Source organism: Lynx canadensis, chromosome B1, assembly GCF_007474595.2.
Source record: "Lynx canadensis isolate LIC74 chromosome B1, mLynCan4.pri.v2, whole genome shotgun sequence".
Classification (NCBI taxonomy): domain Eukaryota; kingdom Metazoa; phylum Chordata; class Mammalia; order Carnivora; family Felidae; genus Lynx; species Lynx canadensis.
Window position 1 is genome coordinate 190,002,384 of NC_044306.2, and position 24,135 is coordinate 190,026,518.

General features: G+C 35.1%; 1 protein-coding gene across 2 annotated transcripts in view; it reads right to left on the reverse strand.

The window, feature by feature from the left end:
• Positions 1-24,135, reverse strand: part of SLIT2 (slit guidance ligand 2) — a 377,203-nt gene that overhangs the window by 93,889 nt on the left and 259,179 nt on the right. For both annotated transcript variants that reach the window (XM_030314130.1, XM_030314128.1), the window contains exons 10-14: positions 17,378-17,449; positions 16,805-16,876; positions 4,768-4,839; positions 481-624; positions 205-368 (exon numbers count right to left, since the gene is read on the reverse strand). In XM_030314130.1, the coding sequence (XP_030169990.1) occupies positions 205-368; positions 481-624; positions 4,768-4,839; positions 16,805-16,876; positions 17,378-17,449 (524 nt within the window). The remainder of the gene's footprint in view (positions 1-204; positions 369-480; positions 625-4,767; positions 4,840-16,804; positions 16,877-17,377; positions 17,450-24,135) is intronic.

A 24,135-nucleotide genomic window follows, 5' to 3' on the forward strand; every position in this document is an offset into this window, starting at 1 on the left:
TGGATATAGTGTTAAAAATATTACATATAGGAGGGCTATATGAATTGTGTCTACAGCTCTCTTTATTTGGTTCTTTGTGGACAGAAGTAAAAGAACTCTATTCTACAATGTTTGATAATTGATCTGATAACCAGCTGTCTCTAGGTCTCCATAACCACTGTTTTTGGTAACACAAGTGAAATGTCACATAAAGTAAGAAATTACCTGAACAACGGAATTTCTTGCTTTTGATTTGTCCTATTCTTTTGTTTGCCAGACGCCGGGGGCTGGTGCAGCGGGCACCACTGGTCTCGATGGGGTTGACATGGAGATAATCCGCCAGCCACTTGAGATGGCAGTCACAAATAAAGGGGTTCTGGGCCAAATGCCTTTCAGAAACACATACAGAACACTTTTATACTCGACTTGCAATGAACTCAACTCTCAAATCCATAGTGAAGACACCAGTCACCATAGTTGATCCAAGCCATAGATACATACATGGTTTGAATGGCCCGGAGAGGTGAAAAGGTCCCCTTGGCAATGGTCTGAAGCTTGTTGTCGTACAAGGAGAGAAGGTTCAAGTTGTGCAGATCCTGAAAAGCATCTACCCGAAGGCAGTTTATCTTGTTGGCATTCAATAATCTGTTTGATCAAATAGTTGCAGAATTAAAGTGCAGCATCTTCTTAACCCACCTTTAAGATTCTGTCCTTCTTGAGAAATACAAGAAATCAACAAATACATTTTTCTGAACCTCAAGATTAACATTTTAACTGTAATAATTTAGGTACCACAGGTGGAAGATTTGGGGTTATAGCAGATAAAGCGAAGGGCATGCAGTTTAATAAATCTAGTGGTGCTCATACATTTATTCAGAAGAAATAATGAAACATATTCTCCGGAAGGTGGAAGGGTAGTGCAGTAGACAAAGCAGAGCCAACTTCTGAAGTCAAGGATGCCATAAAAAAACCCGTCATAAAACATTAGTCTTTCCAGCTGCTCTGTGAAGAAGTTCCGTCTACTTTCAAAACAGAAGCCAGAGTGAGCCTTTTAAAACACAGATCACTTTCCTTTCAAAGCCAGGCAACAACTCTCAAACTGCTCTTAGTGAAACCAAAGTCCTGACAAATTGCCTTAAGGCGCAATAGGACCGTTAGTGCCCCCTTCTGACTCTGTGACCTCCACGTTCTTTCCCCCAGCTGCTTCAGCTCCAGCCACACAGGTCTCCATGTAGGGATGTCAGCTTGGAATGTTCTTTTCCCTGCTGTCGGACTACTCTGCTTCTTTGAGTCTGGTCCAATCTTACCTTCTCAATTCAGCCTACCCCGACCACTCTCTTTAATACCATCCCCTGCGTTTGCCCCTCCTCAACCTCTAACACACTCGATTTCTTTACTATGATCTTTTTTTTTTTTTTGTTTTCCTAAGTGTGTATTTCTTTCTGTTGTATATGATTTACTTGTTACATTATTTTTTTTTAATGTTTATTTATTTATTTTGACAGAGAGAGAGAGAGAGAGAGCGAGCAGGGGAGGGACAGAGAGAGAGGAGACAAGAGAATCCCAAGCAGGCTCTGTGCTGTCAGTGTAGAGCCCAATGCAGAGCTCTATCTCATGAACCGTGAGGTCATGACCTGAGCCGAAATCAAGCCTTGGATGCTCAACCGACTGAGCCACCCAGGCGCCCCTGATTTACTTCTCACTTCATTGCTGTCATTTGCATGTTGCCTCCAGACAGCAGGCGTATTTCGGTTTAGCTCCCTAATGTTTCTCCCGTGCTGAGCACATACTAAGTGCTCCATAAGTACCTGTTGTTGAATTAATACTTTACAGCCCTCTTGGAGAGTGACACGGTTCACAAGCATATTAAAGGCCCTGGTCCTGCATTATAAACATCCACTTAAGTTAGTTTAACACAATATCCTACACACTCATTTTTTTTTCAACATGTTCTCAATATTCAACATCAATGTTCTGTGAAACTGTGGTTCACAAATCATACTCTGACAAACGCCTTTCTCGTAGGGTATATGAGATCATGTCTCAGCTTTTATTCATGTTGGACTCCCTTTGGGAATATACTTGCCCTGCCTTCCACTTTCTTCAATCCTGTGGCCTATTATGGCCTCATGGGAAGCTTACCTTTTCCAGAGCATGCCTTCCATCCAACTAAAGTATTTCTTCCTCTGGGTTCCCAAGGAAGTTGTTCAGTGCTATTTAGTCTCGGCACCTACTTTATGCAGGCCTACTTATTTGCCCTCCATGAGCACATAATTTTTTTTTGATATTTTTTTCTCTACTAGCATTTAGTTTAGTGCTTTGATACTTAAACAAATATTTAGTAGCTCAAAAAATATGTGCTCTGTGGTTTGGGTTTGTATGCCTTATTTAATATACTGAAAATGGTTTCTCTTTGGTCATAAGAATCTCTAATTAACATAGGGTATTTCTGTTTTACTTGCTTTTTAAAAATTTATTTATTTTTGAGAGAGAGAGAGAGAGAGAGAGAGAGAGAGAGAGAGAGAGAGAATGAGCTGGGGAGGGGCAGAGAGGTAGAGGGAGAGAGAGAATCCCAAGCAGGCTCCACACTGTCAGCCCAGAACCCAACATAGGTCTCAATCCCATGAACTGTGAGATTATGACCTGAGCCAATATTAAAGAGTTGGATGCTTCACCAGCTGAGCCACCCCAGCACCTCTGTTTTACTTGCATTTTTAGGGATTCCACATACTTGCAAAGCTATGACTTCCTTGTGGTGATTCTCTTTCCTCCTCTTTTTTTCCCCCCCCCCCCCTTTAGGACCTGACATTTTGACCTTCTCTGTGGTCCTCATAATGCTTTCTTAAAAGCTTACGAACTAGTCTGAGGTGTGGACTGATAATCCCATTTCTCTACTCTGTGCCACAACACAGGTCACACCTACTGTGTTCTCCAATCTGTCAGCCAAATGAAGGAGTCAGAGAGCAGAAGTAAGGAGAAGGACAAAATAGGGAGCCTGGAAGACAATTGAAAAAGGTGCCTGTTTTGAGCATTTTGTACTTACTTTACATTATGTGGTCTGAAAATTAGGAGAAAGAAAGAGTTAGACACTACTTTCTTCTGTTCCTTTCACTTACTTCTTTTCATCTGTTCAAGCAAATCTAAGATGCTTAACCAAGTTCTCAGCTAGCCATAAAGAGATAATCATGTTGCTTTAGTCCTGGCAGGCTTAAGGATGGGCCTTGAGCTAGGGACAAAATATTAGGCTGAGGGACAAAGATAGCTTTTTAAGTAAGATTCATCTCCATACAGATCCCGTGGTTTATTAACCTGTTTGTTACATCAACGACCAGTAAGTGTGTGTGGAAGGGGAGAGAAGGTGCTATTTTCAGTGTTGGTACTAAGCAGGCCAGTGATAGCAAGAGATTACGAGTAAATGGCAAGGAGAATAGTGCTACGAGAATGTAAAAGAATGACAGAGAAGCAGGTAATATATAGACAATGCTTGACTAAAGCAATAGCTATATTTATAATGTATGTAATGTATACAGAGTCATTCTATTAAAGATCAGAAACAGTATTTGCTGAGTCCACTCAAGGGTTAAAAATAATTTGAAACCCAAATAAAGACATTAGGGCACAAGGATCAGTATTTATCATGACTTACTGGTCTCTTGTAAAATCAATTTTTTGGGTTGTACAGTATTATAGAGATTGAAAAGAGAGAGGGGGAGACATACAGAGAGAGAGAATGTAGCAAAATGGAGAGCACTACACACAGTAAGGCTAAATATTATTTAGTTAACAATTTGCTTCATGTATGTGTGTCTGTGTGTGTTGTGTGTGAAACTGGACTGTGATATAAAATGTTTCTTGATACTGATAAAAATTTAAAACATGAAGACTAGGATGTAAGTAAGAACTTACATTTACCCAGTAAGGGAAGAGATCTACATCTGGGAAGTCTTGGGGGATTAGGAGTAAATTTATACAAGATCAGTGGTACAAACCCTGACACCAACACATGTATACACTCGACAGAGAAAGTACCATTTTAAACTTAAGAATTTTAGAGTCAACTGGCTGTGAACTAGTTGAGAGAGCACAGTACATCATCGTCATATTTGTATCCCCTGAATGCGGAAGTCTACGTATGTTTGGTGATTTGAACAGAATTTGATGATCTAACAGTAATCATCTTAATGTTAGCATATTTCTTCCAATTTCCTTTTCATAGGAGCATTCATTTAAACACTTTGTGGCCAGGTTTTGTTCTTATACATGTATGTATAGTAAATTCTTTTGACACAAATGAATGGTAGCTATTGTCTAAGCGGAATGGTTTTTAAAAGATGCAATCCAGCGATTTATAGATAATTTTCTCAGTATATACCAAGTTGGGTGCTATTGCTGTGCTCTGGCCCTTATTCCAGCACTGTTACCCCTGCACATTCTTTGGACAAAGGTGGATAAACATATCACTATGTCACTCTCCTTCCCAACTACTGTTAAATCAAAACAGAGAGTTTCACAAAGGGCAGGGACTGCACAAGCTTTAAATGACAGAGTAGCCAGGAAGCATATATTTCTGACAGGGTGGAGAGAAAGGTTTTGAGACAACTTCAAAGTGCTGTGTCTTCAAATAAATGACCACCATCAATGTGAGCTGCACTAGTCTAATCTTTTCCATTTCATTAAACTATGTCATTTGGGGTCGAGTTTTTCTGAAGCTTCCATGAAAATATGAGATGGTACACTGACTAAAATATTATATTTGGTTCAACAGATCAGAAACAATCAAATACTTACAGTAGCTGTAAGGAAAACAGTCCTTCAAATAAACTTTTTGGGAGTTCCGTGATCTTATTTCCATAGAGGACACTGAAAAAAACATGATTTAAATGAAAAAGAAATTAGACATCAAGCCAGCATAACAAATTGACCCAACATATATGTATTCAGGCATATAGGAGGTTAGTAAGTACTCCATACATCATAAAAACTATAGTTGAGTGAACAAACTTCAATTTGCAAATGTGTTTTTTCCTGATTATAGATCAGATATATACATATGGTAGAAAGTTCAGAAAACATTGAAAAACAAAGAAAATTAACAAAAGTGAGCTCATTCCATTATTTAATGCCTTTTCATAGAAACGTTCACTGTTAAATTGTCATGTTTTTCAACACACACACACACACACACACACACACACACACACAGTATTGCATTCTGAAATAAAAAAGGAGAACACTAAATGTGGAATTCATTGCTCATTAAAGGAATGAGTTTTAGGCTTATCATACTGGTAAAAAGTGAAAGGAATCTACATAAAGGTAAGCTTTTTGTTACATAATGTATATGCTTGAGAATTGTAAGGTATGTGTAGAAAGTGATCAGTAATACGAGTACAGATACATTTTTGAAATGCATGTTTCTCCAAAAGCATGAACAGGAATGTATCCTCATGGTATTTAGCTCTGACCAGCCACTATGTGCAGCTACCTGGTGCAAGAACCACGGTTTAGTCCCTTCAACACACCTGGCACCTTGCATTGATTTGGGTACGCAGTGACATTCTAACATTGGATTGATGAGTGATCATTGTTTGAGGAGTCAATTGAAGAAATAAGTTAGCAAGTGGACAAATTAAGGAATAATTAACAAGATGGGTGAAATGAGGGGATCTCAACAACAGATGAACAGAAATGGGTTGACTCATCATGCTGGCTATTAGCAACAGGTCTGCCATGATGCCTATCTATTTTTTACCCCCAAAGTAGGCAACCACAATAACGAATGGGAAAAGACAGAAATTATACTCCTTAGGGGGACCAACTGGCAATACATACCAAGAGTTGTAAAGACAATTATAAAAATTTTTACTTAGTTTTACTTTTAGGGGCTGAAGAAAATAATCACAAACACAGTATTTTGTGTACAAAATGTCAATCATGGCATAACTTATAACAATGAAAAATTGACACAAATAAAATATCTCCAAATCCCCCCAAAAAGGGTGTTGGTTAAATGCATATTTCACATTCACAAAAATGATATTTTGAGAAATATTTAATGACATGAAAGTGTTAATATAACATTAAAGTTGAACAAAACAATAAAGAAGTACATTATAGTATGATCTTAATTTAGTTCAGAAAAATATATATATACGTATATAAGGAAAAAAGCAGAAAATCTCTGGATGGCAGGAAATTTGCCATTCAGAGGTGATTTTAATTTGCATCTATATATTTTTCTTTATGTTTTATATCCTCCACATTGATCCTATTTCTTCTGAAAATGAGAAAAGTGTTCTTTCAGAAAAGACATAAAGGATGTCACAATATGTAAAGGAAAAAGCTGAAATGAGAATCTAAATAATTAATATGTTTGGCAGCAGTATATGATTTCTGTTTGAAATGGACTAAAATAACAATTCAAGAGAAATGAATAAGAGTGAGGGAAAAGCTGTTGTTTCCTTTTAAGATGTCAGTGAGAGGTGGGATGTATTACAATATAGGAAGGAAATTCTCAAGGGAATAAATAAATATGGCTGCACACTATATTGTGTGAGGAGACATTCTACTTGTATAGATCCCAGTGGTATAGTTATATAACATAAAAGTTCATTTGTGCAGAATATAGATGCTTTTAAATAAGGTAGATCAATTAGAGAAAAACTATTTTTAAAAATCTAAGAAAAAAAAAGAGAGAACTCTGTATTGTTAGCATCAAAGAGGTAAGGGAATTAAGAAAGGATAAGCAATAATAAATGCATTTTTTTAAGGTCAGAGGCCTTATGGGAACACACATGAGCAGATCAAGGTGGCACTATTTCAGGACATTCAATGCAATATCATTCAACTGACTAAATTTAACAAGAGATATCATATGCTTATTATGTGTCAGGAACTTTTACGAGGTTCTAAGCTTGGTGTCCAATTAAACTGAATGCAACCGTTGTTTGTTGAATATGCATCACTTGTCCTTGTGCCAGAATAATACAACTGAAGTGAGCCAAGTATGATTTCAAAGAGGAACCCAAAATAGCAATTTTGAATATTAAAGGAATTTCATATTTTGAACCCAATGAAATATAAAAAGGAAATAGGATGCATATAAATTGTGGGGACCCATATAAGAACTAAGGAGCAAGTTATGAAACTAGAAATCAACTATAAGCACCTGGGAGCTCCTGGGTGGTTCCGTTGGTTAAGTGTCTGATTCTTGATTTTGGCTCAGATCATGATCTCATGGTTCATAAGATCGAGCCCCATATTTATCTCTGTGCTGTCAGAGTGGATTGGGATTCTCTCTCACCCTCTGTCTCTCTGCCCCTCCCCCCCCAAAAGTAAACATTTAAAAAAAGGAAAAAAATCTGGAAAGAACACAAATACAAGGAGGTAAAATAACATGTCACTAAATAATGGATAAGTCAACAAAGAAATAAAAGACAAAATAAAAAAAAAATACATGAAGACAAAATAAAATGTAAACACAACAGTCCAGAACCTTTGGGATACAGCAAAGCTATTCTAAGAGGTAAGTTGATAGCAGCACATTTCTTACTCAAAGAGCAAGAAAAACTTCAAATGAATAACCTAAACTTACACCTAAAGGAGCTAAAAAAAGAAAAGCAAACAAAACTCCAAACCAGTAGATAAATAAAGAAAAGAATAGAGAAATATATTAAATAGAAACTAAAAAAATAGAAGAGATCAATGAAATCAAGAGCTGCTTCTTTGAAAAGATCAACAAAATTGATAAACCTTTAGACGGATTCACCAAAAAAAGAGGACTCAAATAAACAAAATCAGAAGCAAAAGAGGAGAAATGACAGCTGACAGAAATACAAAGGGATATGATGATAAATTATATATGAACAAACTGGACAACCTGGAAGAAATGGATAAATTCTTAGAAATATATAAGCTCCCAAAACTGAATCAGGGAGAAAAAGAAAAAAAATGTTTCTTTTCAAAATTTTATTTAAATTCTAGTTAGTTAACATATAGTGCAATAGCAATATTGGTTTCAGGAGTGCAATCCAGTGATTCATCAATTACATACAACACACCATGCTCATCCTAACAACTGCCCTCCATTAAAAAAAATTTTAATGTTTTAAATTTATTTTTGAGAGACAGAGCATAAGCGGGGGAAGCACAGAGAGAGAGGAAGACACAGAATCTGAAGCAGGCTCCAGGCTCTGAACTGTCAGCACAGAGCCTGATGCAGGGCTCAAATCCACAAACCGTGAAATCATGACCTGAGCTGAACTTGAATGCATAACTGATTGAGTCACCCAGGCACCCAACAACTATCCTCCTTAATATCCATCACCCATCTAGCCTATCCCATACCCACCTCCCTCTACCAACCTTCAGTGTGCTATCTTTATAAGTTTTTTTATAGTTTGTTTCTCTCTTTTTCTCTCCCTCCTATATGGTCATCTGTTTTGTTTCTTATACTTCACATAAGGTGCCAAGAAGGGGGAACCATCTTGCACTATGAGTGAGAATGAAAACTGGTGCAGCCACTCTGGAGAACAGTATGGAAGTTCCTCAAAAAGTTAAAAATAGAACTGCTATATGATTCAGCAATTGTACCAACAGGTACTTACTTGAATGATACAAAAATACAGACTCCAGGGGGTACCTGAACCCCGATGTTTGTAGCAGCATTATTAACAATAGGCAAACTATGAAGAGAGCACAAATGCCCACCAACTGATGAATGGATAAAGAAATGTGGTGTATATATGCAATGGAATATTACTCAGCCATCAAAAAGAATGAAATCTCATCATTTGCAATGACGTGGATAGAGCTAGAGTATATTATGTTGAGTGAAATAAGTCAGCCAGAGAAAGACAAATACCATATGATTTCACTCATATGCAGAATTTAAGAAATAGAAAATGTGAACAGACCAATTAGCAGCAATGACATTGAATCAGTAAAAAAAACAAAAAAACAAAAAAACAAAAAACCTTCCCAACAAACAGAAGTCCAAAACTAGATGGCTTCACAGATGAATTATAACAAACATTTAAAGATTTAATACGTTTCTTCTCAAACAACTCCAGAAAATAGAGGATGAAAGAAATCTTCTAAATTCATTCTATGAATCCAGCATCACTCTGATACCAAAATCAGATAAGGGCACTACAAATAGAGGACTACAAGGCCAATAACGTTGATAAACAAGGATGCAAAAATCTTCAACAAAACATTAGCAAACTGAATCCAAAAATACGTTAAAAAATCATTTACCACGATCAAGTGGGATTTATTCTTGGGATGCAAAGGTGATTCAATATTTGCAAATCAAATCAACACGATAGAACACGTCAACAAGAGAAAGGATAAAAAGCATATGATAATTTCAATAGATGTAGAAAAAGCATTTGACAAATTACAACATCTATTCATGATAAGAGCCTTTAACAAAGTAGGTTTAGAGGGAACATACCTCAATATAATAAAGTCCATCTATGAAAAACCCACAGCTAACATCATCCTCAATGGTGAAAAAATGAGGTCCCTTTACCTAAGATATGGATGTCCACTCTCACCACTTTTATTCAACATAGTGCTGGAAGTGTTACCCACAGCAATCAGATAAGAAAAAGAAATAAAAGGCATCCAAATTGGTAAAGAAAAAGTAAATTTTTCACTCTGTGCAGATGACATGATATTATGTATACAAAACCCTTAAGATTCCACCAAAAAAACTACTAAAACATAAATGAATTCCATAAGGTCACAGGATACAAAGTCAATATACATAAATCTGTTGCATTTCTATACATTAATAATCAACTAGCATAAAGAGAAACTAAGAAAAAGCAATCTACAGATTTAATGCAATCCATATCTAAAAATCCCAAGAGCAATTTTCACAGAACTAGTACAAATAATCCTAAAATTCATATGCAACCACAAAAGACCCCGAATAGCCAAAGAAATTTTGAGAAAAACAAACAACAAATAAACAAAAGGCAAAAAAAACTGGGAATATCACAATCTCAGATTTCAAGATATACTACAAAGCTATAGCAGTCAAAACAGTAAGGAGCTAGCACAAAAATAGACACATAGATCAATAGAACAGAGAACCCAGAAAGAAATCCACTATTAACATGTCCATTAATCTTCTACAAAGGAGGCAAAAATATGTATTGGGAAAAAGAGTCTCTTCAGCCAATAGTATTGGGAAAACTGGACAGTTATGTGGAAAAAATAGATAAATAAACTGGACCACTTTCTTACACCAGACACAAAAATAAACTCAAAAATGGTTAAAGGACATATATGTAAGACCTGAAACCATAACATTCCTAGAAAAGAGCACAGGCAAGAATTTCTCTGATGTTAGTTATAGCAACATTTTTCTACATATGTCTCCTGAGGCAAGGGAAACAAAAGCAAATATAAGCTATTGGGACTACATCAAAATAAAAGCTTGTTCACAGAAAAGGAAACAATCAACAGAATTAAAGGCAACCTATTGAATGGGAGAATATATTTGCAAATGACATATCCAATAAATGGTTAGTTTCTAAAATAGCTAAAGAACATCTACAACTCAACACCAAAAAAAAAAAAAAAAAACACCCCACAAATAATCCAAATTAAAAAATGGGCTGAAGACATGAACAGGCATTTCTCCAAGAAGACATACAGATTGCCACTAGACACATGAAAAGATGCTCAACATCATTCATCACCAGGGAAACACAAATCAAGGCCACAATGAGATATCACTTCACACCTGTTAAAATGGCTAGTATTAAAAAGACAAGAAACAATAAGTGTTGGTAAGAATGTGAAGAAAAAGGAACCCTCACACACTGTTTTTGGGAATGCAAACTGGTGCAGCCACTGTGGAAAACAGTATGGAGGTTCCTCAAAAAATTAAAAATAGAACTACCATATGATCCAGTAATTCCACTACTGGGTATTTGCCAACAGAATACAAGACACTAATTTGAAAAGATATATGCACCCCTATGTTTACAGCAGCATTATTTACAATAGCCAAGCTACGGAAGCAGCCCAAGTGTCCATCAATACACAAATGGATAAAGAAGAGATGGTTTTACACACATATATATACATATATATATATACGTGTATATATATATATATGTATACATATGTGTATGGATATATATATATGTATATATATATATACATATATATATATATATAGTGTCTCTCTCTATATATATAGACACAATAGAGTATGAACCATAAAAAGGAATGAAATCTTGCCATTTGCAAGAACATAGATGGATCTAGGCAGTGCATTGCTAAATGACACAAACCAGTCAGAGAAAAACATATACCATATGATTTCACTCATGTGTGGAATTTATCAAACAAAACAAATGAACAAGTAAAAAAATGAGACAAACCAAGGGTGCCAGGGTGGCTCAGTTGGTTAAGCATCTGACTCTGATTTCGGCTCATGTCATGATCTCATGGTTTATGAGTTCCAGCCCCGCATCAGGTTCTGTGCTATGCAGAGCCTTCTTGGGATTCTCTCTCTCTCTCTCTCTCTCTCTCTCTCTCTCTCTCTCTCTCTCCCTGCCCCTCCCCCGCTCACATTCTCTCTGTTTCTCTTGGTCTCTGTCCCTCTCTCTCTCAAAATAAAGTTTAAAAAAAAGTTAAAAGAAAAAAGACAAACTAAAGAACATACTCTCAACTACAAAGAGCAGACTGATGGTTACCAGAAAGGACGTGGGTGGGGGGATGGGTGAAATAGGTGAAGGGGATCAAGAACTTATGATGAGCGCTGAGTAATGTATAGAATTATTGAAACACTATATTTTACACCTGAAAATAATATAATCCTGTATTGTTAACTATTCTGGAATAAAATTTAAAAAAATAAAAGGGAAAAAAGAATAAAGGGGCAAATAATTTAGCAGGTTTTTCATTTGGGACTTTTGCCTTAAAAGTTGGCTCAAATAACATGAATGGAGGACTGGTTAGGAGATTAGGAGATGTGTCTTATTATATTGTGAAACATTTTATTCCAACAAATCGTTGTTTTCTTTAAGATCATGTTAAAAAAATAGATGTTTATTGTTAATGAGACAGTTTGGGTACACAGGGAAATAAATATGGGGGGAATCACAAAAGGATGAAGGAAATCTATGTAGTCATTATTGGGTATGTGGACTGTCAATCATAAAATATTATCATAAAGAAACAGTAAATGTTATGGGATGAGATTTCTCTACAGAAAGGTATAGCAATAGTAGAGCTGGTACAGTTTTCTTATATGCAGTGAGATCAAAATGGTAGCAAGGAAAAATGACTTAAAAATATAAAAAATCCAAAGACCGGGACAGAGAAGCTGGATGAGAATCAAGAAAATAAGGCCAAAATCCATAAAAATGGGACAAAGGCACGTCATTACATAAAGATATAAAGTGCAAGGAGGCCAGTGAGACTTTGTGCTGCATTCCTATGAGGGAAAGAAACTTTTAAAAGAAATTGAAAGATGAAAATGAATTCAGCTGAAAGGAAAATAAATACCTGAGGGGTCTGGATAATGTCATCCAAATACGAGCAGTGACAAACTGGGTAACTTCTCTCTGGTTTTCTTACACATCACTTATTTTCAACATATGGTCTCCAGTATACGAGCATGCTGATCGAGAATTACTTTATAGCCCATTGGACCAATAGGGAAATCTTAAGGAAACCTTAAGCAGCTCTTGTACCTGCTACCAGACAAAAGGCAAAGAATTCTAAGCCTAGTTTCACCCTAGTGAGTTTCAGTAGTAGGAGAGTAGGATAGTAGGAAACAGCAACAGCCGGTGGCCAGTCTTTGAATTCTCCTGCTCTTGTTGAAATCTGGCAGAAGACAGTTACTACCAAAGAGAGAGAGAAAAAAAAAAATGCCCCAGGGCACCGAGGTGGCTCAGTCAGTTAAGCATCCGACTCTTGATTTCGGCTCAGGTCACAATCTCAGTTTGTGAGTTCAGGCCCTGCATCGGGCTCTGTGCTGGCAGCCACTTAGTGTGCTAAAGGCTCTATGCTTAGTCACTATGCTGTGCTACTACAGCACTTTTTTATTTTGTGATATAAAATGATGTTTCCAACCAGTAAATGGGAAACAATAGAAGATGTGTACAGACAATGCCTAGTACACTAATATGTTGAATTCCTAAGAAATCATTGTTAAATATTATAGAAATACTGTTGTTGTCACAATGACAGCAGTAAAAGCCCTGAGTATGAAATCATTCAATAGACACATGTATTCTGAATGCTCTTTGGTCATTAATATGTTATATTAATAATAAAATATACTAATAGTATAACATAATAACATGCAATAAAATAATGTTAATGTTAATAAAAATAAATACTAATGCAATTATTTAGTAGGAGAGACCTTAAAATATTCAATAAATCAGGTTCATTTTTCTCTAAGGTATACTATTTTGGTGATTAAATAACAATTTAAAATGTTTTTTTTTAATTTAATAAAATCTGGCATCATATCATCCTTAATTATTTTCGCTTCTTTAGTAAATACAGTGATTCAATTAAACTGCCTATGTAGTTGAGTATGTTCTAGAAAGACATGTAAGAGAAGCCTGTAGAAGTAAAAACTGGATTTAAAAAAAAAAGGTAGTGTCGCTGATTTGCATGGCTTCCGCAGTTACCCACAAACCCCCGTCACGGTACTCCTTTCCAAAGACTTAAGCCCTCACTATTACATTACGATCTCCAACCCTATTCTTTTCCCACAAACCTGTTGTCTGTCAACCTGTTTTGTCCCTCTGTCCTCATGGTTGTGTCCTAGACCTTGCTGTTATCAACAACCACAACCACAACCTCTGCATTATTTCATTTTCAACTATCTGCCCCGCTTCCAGTCACATTTTTTTTCTTGCTCTTTCTTGAAACACTCAGCATACTCTCATCTCAGGGCCTTAGAGTTTAGCTGTTCTTTTGGTCTCGAATGCTCTTTGTTCATGTATCTGTACAACTCACTCCTACAATTCGAGTCTTCAGGTCTCTGCCCAATATCATTTTCTTGGGAGGCCTCTGCTGGCCTTCCTGTTTAGAATTTCAGCTCTCCTCCCCATTGGCCTCCTTATCACTTCTGCTTTCTTTATTTTCCTTCAGAGAATTTTTTTTTTAAGTAGGCTTCATACTCAGTGCAGAGCCCCATGTGGGGCTTGAACTCACAACCCTGAGATCAAGACCTGAGCCGAGATCAAAACTCAGATGCTTAAGTGACTGAGACACCCATGCGCCCCTTACTTCACAGCACTCTTAATCATCAGATATACTATATCTTCTGACCAGTATCTAGTTTACCATTGGTCATCTCCACGAGAGAGGAGTTTCTGTATTTTGTTCACTTGTGTATCCCCAGGGCCTTGAAGAGGGCCTAGAACACAATAGGGTCCCACATCTCTGTGGAATGTAGGATTGTGGTGAAATGAAAAAAAAAAAGCTATTGTGAGTCTGGACAGTTGTATACTTTATAAGAGGTATAAATTAATCTTTGGAAGGTCAATTCAAAATGTGAACACAATGAGGAAAATGCTACCAGTTACAGCACATGGACTTTCTCTAGGATAGCACAGCTGTTTGATTCTCTCGATAAACATGTTTGTGTTTTTGTTTTTTTCAAGTAGGCTCCACAGCCAGCATGGAGCCCAACATGGGGCTTGAACTCACAACTCTGAGATGGAGACCTGAGCTGAGATCAAGCGTTGATGCTTAATTGACTGAGCCACCCAAGGTGTCCCTAAAAACATCTGTTTTCTGACATGATAGGGTAGTATTTGGTGTTGCATTTCTGGAAAACAGTTCCCACTCTTCTGTATATGACTAGGTTTTGAACTAGGAATTCCCCAGTGATTTAATTCGCTGACTAAAAGTCAGTTCCATAAGGAAAGATCATGCTTTGTTATGGCTTTCTGAAAAAAACTGTACATGAGAGTTCTGGTCATGAAGATTAAAATCTCAATTCAGCAAGTACATCGCTTTACACATTTTATTTCTTTTACTATTTGCTATGAGTCTATTATATTTATATGGATAAGTATATAATAATTTATAATATAATCATTAGTTGTAACTGTATTTATTAATAAATATAATATATTAATATAACATTACTATGTCAATAATGTAAAATATACAATATTTATAAATACATTATTTATAATACAATAAAATATATCTTTGTAGTTAGTACAGTGTCATATTAAACATAATTTATAATATAAGTACATAGAACTTATATATTATATATAATTATAAATATATAATAATAAATATATAAAATTATGGTCTATTACTTTTTAAATTTATTTTCTTTTTTATCAGTTATTTTAATTCTCACAACCAGAATGTGTCAATTAGCATTAAGACAATAGAACTTAACAGTAAACTGTCAGCAAAACTGCTATTAATAAGAATTCTCCAATCATTTCTCTCTTTGGACATTTTACTACTCATCTTTGAGGCACAGATACCTGACGGACCAGGGATTGGTACAATGACTTGACTTTTGTTCTGTCCGTTTGTGTGGATGGAAGGTTGTCTCTATTTACTTTGGACAATATGACCGTCCAGAGTGGCATACCCCGTAATTCATGGGCCATCTGATTGAGTAATTTAATGGAGTTTTACATTAATCTTTGTTATTTTAGAATCTGCCAGCTCAGTCTAAGAGCAACACCAGTCTACATTCTACATTTTCTGCCGACAATTGTTCCCCAGGTCTTGGACTTCCTCTGGTTAATTCCAGAGGTGGTTAACATCCACAACAAAAAAGAACCTAGGCAGATTCCATTTTCTTTCTTCAAAGAAAACTATAGTTTTCTGAGCAGACCAGCACAGCAACCTGGGTCTCCATGTGCCCGGATGACCACTTCTGTCTATTCCTCCCCAGGGATGACTGAGTGTGGAGTGCTGCATGAGCCCTAGGTGTTTATCTGGGCCTTACACGTGTGTATCATGGACCTCCCACTAGCCACCACTGCCTTCTGAAATTCTCAAGAGCTCTGCAGTCATTGATAATAAGAATCCTTCTCTAAGCTTCAACTCTTAGGAAAATACATGCCAACCTCCATGTTCAAATTTTAAAGTTACAATCTGAACTCAAGTTGACTGTACTTGGTGGACTTCTGAAGATTCCTTTACAAATTCGAAAGAATAGCAGCCTTTATCCATTTATTTTACAATAATTTTAATTTATATAGTTATCTCTCTGAAAGTCCTTTTGATGTTAAAAAGCTGTCATACTTTTATTATCTTTGTTCTTTGAGAGATTAAAGCTGCTTCTTTCAGGGAAGTCTTAAGGAGATGAAGCAGGGAGTTGAGGGGGCCTCTCACTGCACATCTTCAACTGTTCCCTCCATAAGACCTCACTGAGCATCGTTCTGAGGGGACTAATATTGCCCTCAGGACAGAGTGGCTGCTGGCTTGAGGCTTATAAATATAACAATGACCAGAGTGTTCCAAAATACACATTCCAGCTATATTTCAGAAACAAAAAGGTGTCAGTAATAATAATATAAATACAGAATAATTTAGAGGCTCTTGCCCTTGCTTTCTAAATAGCAAAACTATCAAATCCTAAAATACATACCCTTAAAAATGGGCTGATTTTAGTGACAGGTAGCAGTCTTCCATGAAAATGATGAAATTCATTAAGATTAATAATAATGAATATTATTAATAATTCATGATAAAAAATTAAAGGGTTATTTTTTCTTAAATCCAAATTTGTAAAAGATGGAGCCAGTATTAGTTGCATATTCTGCTTTCCTTTGGCGAAGTGGTCAATACTTACAGTGAATTCAGAGAGCGTAGTCCTTGGAAAGCATCTGGTGCTAGTTCGGAGATCTGATTATTGCTCAGGTCACTAAGATTAGAAATAGGGTTAGGTTAAATTAAATAGAATGTCAGTGAGGATTTACTGCAGGAGAAAGCTATTTACTGCCTTTACATGTCAATTTCGCACCTATTAATACATGTATAAAATTTGCAACATAAAACATCTGAAGCATCTTAAATTAAAAAAAAATCAGACTTTTAAATCAATTACTGGCTCTTTTCTTAAATTATTATAAAAGCTGCCATGTCTTATTTTTGAAAATAGAACATCTAAGATTTGACTGCATACTATATTGATCACATAAATTCACGCGGGTGTGAATCAATATGTTAAATTACAGGGAACGTTAAAATATTACATAGTTTAGCTTTTAACATCACAGTATTATAAAACTAGCAATTGGATAGTCACATCACTTAATATTTAAGCTGTCAAACACTCAAATATTCATACTTAAGTGAATGTCTGCACGGTCATGACCTGTATAATTTTTAAAATTACATATATTCTAGAATATTATTCACTCACATTCTTCTAAGCTTTTTATATGGTGAGAAAGCTCCAGGAGGGATGACCTTGATTGAGTTCTGTTCCAAACGTCTGCAATGAAAAAATTCAATTTTTAAATGGAAACGTGAGCTCTCAGGGATGTTTAATTCAAGCCCAGGATGCATGTCAAGAAGCCACGTTGATGCTCTTCGTGAGTGATTCTTTTTTTCCTCAAAAATAAGTACTAAAATTAATTGTGCTGTGCCCTAAATGTGGGGCAAGATTGGGAATAAAAACAAGGCAATTATAAAATGAATAAAAATATCCTGATTTTTAGGCATTACAGGTCCATTAATATTTAAGTCTGGACTTTGTATAAAGAGAAAGTACCTGTAAGAAACTAACTTGGAAGTACATTAAAATAACCTTTATATCAGTATGAGAAATATGTATAACACTGAACAGATGTATAACATGTTTCAAAGACAATTATAACTCTTCCACAAAGGAAATTGCTGTTGAATATTAAGTTTTATAAACCTTTTATCTCCTCTACAGAAAACATATTATAGATTAAAAATGCTGTTATGCCCAGAAAATTAATTTTGCAGCTTCTTATGAGGTAAATCTTAAATTCCAATCCATTAAATACCATAGGTACTTTTCGGTTGGAAAGTACTGGACTCTGAATACTTCGTGCGAAAACCACTGTAGCAAAGCGCAATCAAAACACAACTGAAGTGGTTTTGATCATGCACCAAAATCAGAGTTGAAAATAAATCTATGGTTGTGTTTTCAGAGAAAGACACGATTTTACCCACTAAGTTATGAACCACACAAATACATTTCCTTCAGTATCGTATCCATCAAAAACGTTGCCTCTCAGCTTCATTTCTATCCATGTGAACATTGTAATAAACATTTCCCATCCCTTCCCCTCTTCTCTTTGTATCCCAGAGGCTGACTCTTAATCCCAGGCTCACTAGCCAACTGATTTTTGTGGAATTTGGCCAATGAGAGGCACTGGTGGAGACTGAAGGTAGGATGAAGCAAGAAGCCAGGATATTCTCCCTTTCTCTGTCTCAGGGGATGTCCCCAGCAGTGGTCTCATCTCCTTCCTAATTTTAGCTCCTGCTGGGGCCACCTCCTGACTTTGTGTAACATTCTTTTCTTCTTAGATCTTTGTAGACCTGGATGTGGAGGCAGCTTTCTGTTCTCTGTGTCACCTTCACAACTGCTTAATTTCATCCCTTATATTAAATCTCTCTGTTAAAATACCTAGCATGAGCTTCATTTTCCTGCCTGGATTAAAATATATATATACAAATATATATTTAGGTATACGTGTTTATATTGGCATATTTATATACATATATAAATACAACAACAATATATATATGTTGACTATACATGTGCCATATACATTGGTTCATGTTTTATTGAATGTTGGTAAAAACTGAATGTGAATGAGGATATATGTATCAGCAACATTTAATGAACATCAAATCAAAACAAACAAAATATTCCCAGAAGGTTAAGTAGAAATGCCTACATTTTGGTCTTTTCTGATTCCAAAACGCTTCTTTAGTTTCAGGCTTTCCTCAACAGCCTCAGGGTTCACACTGACCTCCTCATCTCTACATGCAATGGGTATCCACAGTCATCATTGCTCTTAAACTCCCTGTAGCATTTGATAGTGCTAACAACACTTCTTCCCTGGATGCATTACCATGCACCTCTGGTTCTCTTCCCTGTCTTAATCTCTGGATTTGCTTCTAATCCTCTGAACCCAGTTATTCCCCAAGTTACTGTCCCTTCCTTCCTTTCTCACACAGTAGGTAATTATTTCTCTGTAATTTAGTTATAATTCTTTCCCTCCCAAAAGCAGAAATTATTTTGTTCACACTAAAGATAAATACAAGTTTATTTGCAAAATATATAAGGAAGAAAATTTAATTTTTTATATATATTTTAGATCTTTGAAGTCTTACTGTATAGAAAATTTTGAGTTGTATACCTTATATCAAATATCATACCATTACTATTAAGTATTTTGAGAGATGTTATTTTTAATGTCTTTATAACACTTAATTATCAAAATGAACCATCATTAATTAATCATTCTCTATTATTGGCCATTTAGGTTAGTAATAATTTTACGTGATTATTAATAACATGGCTTAGTTGTCTTAAGACAACTGAAGCATGGCCTCCTCCTGAAGCCTTACTTTATTTTCTCAGGTAAGGTTAGTTGTATCTTTCTTTATACATCCAAGGGCATTCTCTTCTCTGTGCCTCTGCTCTATCTCACTACATTCTAGTCATTTTTCACATATCCCTCCTCCACCAGGTTTGTTGGCTCCTAAGGGGCAGATTTACCCCAGAAGACAAGAAATAAATTGTATGAAGAAAATATAGATTTGGCATCTGGATTATTTATCTAGGTCTGAAGAAAGGGTACTTTTTTCAAAATCTCTAAATATAACAAAGGACATTTAAATCATTTCACTGTTACACTATTGATCAGAATGTTATAGATTGATGGTTTAGAGACACATTTTTTAATTTTTTTTTTTGCTGTGATCCCTTCTTGTAGTTAGATTTTAAGAAGTTTAAAATGTAATCAATGAAAATACAGTGAAAGCAAGCTATAGATGCAAGACTATTGACTAGATGACTTTCTACAAATCTAGGCCAATGAAGAATCGTTTCATTTTGTTAAAGATTAGCTCAAAATAATGTAAAGCTATGATAAGAAAAAATAAAAATTCTTAGCATCTGGAAGATTTCTTTCAATGCAAACAGTGATGCAAAACTAGTTCATATGATTACTTTTCATAAATATCATTTCAAGTTCTTGAAAATAAGAAAACCAGTAGTCATTCATTCATTCATTCACCCTTTGTATTCTACCTGTGCAAAATATATTATATGAATGGAATTCAATGATGATTGGAAGAAACATGTTTATACCCTTATGGGAGTTTTATTGATAAGGCATCTAATTTTGCCTTTACATTTCCAATTAATTTGTTTAGTACAAGTTTTAAAAAATGACATATTCAGCATTGAAATATCAATGACATTAATTCACAAATGTGGCCAAATTAATTCTACTATCATATATAACTGAAGAGCTTCCTTAGAAAGTTTAAAATTCATTATTTTAAAGTCTCTAAATCCAGAATACTTATAATGATCACTAATTGTCCTAATGGCACTCAAATACATTTTATTGTAACAACTAAATTTAGATGTGTCTAATCTGCAATTAATTTCATTGATAAATATTCCAACTAAAGCAAACAAAAGATATATAAGTGAGGCTATATGTTTTAGAAAATGCATGCACAAAAAGTTATAAAACAAGGAGAATTCATGATGAAACAGTGTTAAATTTTACATGCAAAAATAGTAATTCAAACATAATACAGTGCTGTTGCATGTATCAATCATTCTTGCAACGTACCATAGTTAACCTTCACATTGCAAACCATTTCATTTAGAACATATGCAACAGAAAGCTGAACGATGACATATAAAATGGATTTGCTTGCTTTTCTTTATTTATCTATTTGCTTCCAACCTTTTTTGTTAAAAAAGAAAAAGTATTTGAAACAGAGCTTACATGGTTATTTACACTGACTCAGCAGCTAATTGGTTTTTATGGCACTGTACCAGCAGTCCATTAAGGCAAAGCATAATTGCCTCCTTCATTCAAACAGACAGATTCTCAAGCAAGAAAATATTCTACCACTGACAGATGTCAACCAATAAATTTTAAAATGTTTCAAAATGTCCATTTTGTCTTCTTTAGTTGGCAAACAATAAATTAATGTGTACTTTCTTTAAACTTTCAGATCTCCAGGACCTTACGCTTCATTAGAAGAACTTAAGAATATATTTTTAAAACTGTAAGCAACACACGTATCAAATGGTGCCCATACTTCTATAGAAAAGTGCGGATGGTACTTAAACCAGGTTATAAAAAATAAGGAGGAAATATATTATTCAGGTGAAGGGTAAAAAAAAACAAGTAAATGAAATGTACATTTTCTATCTTTGCTATCCCACAATCTTCTATTTTAGTAGCATAAAATCTGATGAATTTTATAGAGTGCAAATTTGAATCCATTGTTCCATGAAGAATCTAATTAAAACCATTCCAGGGTTACAAAAACAGATAATGGCCGAGATATATCTGCTGTGGATAAAATCCACCATAATTAAGAGCCTTCCAAATGTTAGTCCTTCATAAAAAGAAAATTCAATATTTTGAATTTCAAAGTAAAAATATATTTAGAAAACTCAGTAAGGGAAGAAGAAAATTCTATCAACCACATACCGTATGGAAGCCTTTTTCATGTAAAAGTAGCCCAAACCTTTTTCTCCACAGAATGTGTATGAACAATTCCTAAACATTTTATCACTCTGTGTGTGTGTGTGGGGGGGGGGTGGGTGTAGTATATAAAAGCAACCTGCTGTTATCACTTCATCAAAATCACAAGGAAATTTTAGTGAAAAGTTCAATGAGATAAGAAAATGGGGACAATTTTATAACTCCTCCATCAAAAAGTTCAACACTACAGTATGTTTAACCAATAAAAACCTTTCTCCTCACTCACATACATCCTTTTTTCTTGTTCTCAATTACTGTTTTGTTTTGTTTTGTTTTAAATAAATCATGCATGTATTCACACTTAAGAGAGTTTCTTGGGAATGAACTCCAACCAACAAACGCCACTTTCTGGTGCCTATTTTAAAGAGTATAGAAAATGGAAAATTATCAATAAATCTCTCTGTTCGAATCCTGTAGGCCCTTACAAGATGGAAATGATGTGCAGGTATAACTGAGCTCTGTGACTTAAAATACTCTGCTATGGTTACTGACGAGCAGGTCTTACATCAGTAGAGTATACAACATAGTGCAACTCAGGAATTCAAAAATTCCAACTAGTTCTGAAACCATTTATGAGATATTAAACAATATTAGTTTATTTTAAATGACCCATTCAGCTCACTAGTGCTCAATTCTCAGGAGTTATTTTCAATATTTTTCAAATTAAATTATGTTGACAAACCATATAAAATTATATCCACATGCCAAAGCGAAACAGCTCTTTCCACGAGGCATTATGTTTTATATATGTGTATACATAAAAATAAAAATGTATAGTTCGGTGATTAAAAGTACGAGCTTTACAGCCACTGATAAGTTCCGTGGCCCTTGCAAAAATTAATTTGCTTCTCTCAGTTTCTCCTTCCAAAACATGAGGAAAATAAAACCTCCTATAAACTATGTTTTTGTAAAAATATGAGATATAGAAAAAATGTTTTTCTTGCATAAAAAATAGTGACAAGATAAAAATATGGGGATATACATGGGTATCTATGTAATCACATACATAATAAACAGCACTATATAATAATATGTCTACAACACATATGAGTTTCACACACACAGATTATATAAAGAAGTATATCCTGATACATGATTTGATCTCTAAGAGGAAATAAACATATACGATGGAAAAACACATTTTAAACAAATCAGCAGATTTGCAGATCGCTCAGCAATTATGTATTACACACATACGTGCATACATCCTTCACATGGAGGCTGAAAAAATATATAATGTTGTAACTTCCATGATCCATATGATTAAAATATACCATTTTTTTCAACTCTGGAAACTGTCTTAAGAACTCAAAAAGGTTTTACAACACCAGTAAAGTATGAGTTTGGATTGATTGTATCTGTAACATACAGCCCAGATGTTGATTATACATGGCAATAAAACTGACAGTCCTTTGCATTTTCCCCATCTGCTTTTAACATAAATGGCAAAAACAGCTGCCAGAGAATAGAACATAGATTTAATGGGGTGTGTGGGGAAGGTTGTGGAATGACCCTAGCTTCTGAATCTTGGACTGCTCAGTGTAGCCAAACATTCTCATCATTGGTAACATCAATCCACTATTTGAAAAGGAGGAAGCAGCTATATTCCTTTGACATTAGGGATTCTCTTGCCTATTACATAATAATTCCAAAGTCAGTACTTTGTATTTCTGGATTATTACTTCTAACTTTAGCAGTAAATGTATGCCTTGAAATCCTTCATACGTGTCTATATAAAATGACCCAAGATATTTTTGACTGAAGTACAATTTCTGTTACGTAATTGCAGTTCTAGTACTTTGTAAGTTTAATAAACATCTTTGGCAGTTGAATGAATATTTGCCTCTAGAGGGACATACTATGCATACAGCTAGCATTTCTGCCTTAGGACTGTGTCCATACTAATTGATTATCAGCCATCCCTGCCTTGGTATGACTTGTTCCTGAATATTGTCCATTTCCTTAATCTTATTTTATTATTATTTTTTTGTGATGTCATTCTAGGGTACATGCCCCTGAGGATAAAATTCAAATGATGTTTTCAGAGTAGAAATAACTCTTTTTCCATTTGGTCTTTAAGCATTTAAAGCAAGACAAAAATGAGTGTGTGCAAGGGTGTGTGTTCTTACTGACTTCATGTTTCAGGTAGTGTCCTAAATAAGAGTTAACATTTTCATGCGTCTATTCACATGGATACATGTTCAAATGCAAAGATACACTCAAAACACGCAATCACATGGCTTAGCTCTAGAGGGAAATATGGACTTAGGCACATAGCTCACTGATTTCAGGGGGATGGAGCACAGATTCATAATGTCAATATCAGTAAGTTTTCATGTATAATTTTTCTTTAGCAATTCAAGAAATAAAATAATTAAATGTTCCGCTTTGATTTTCA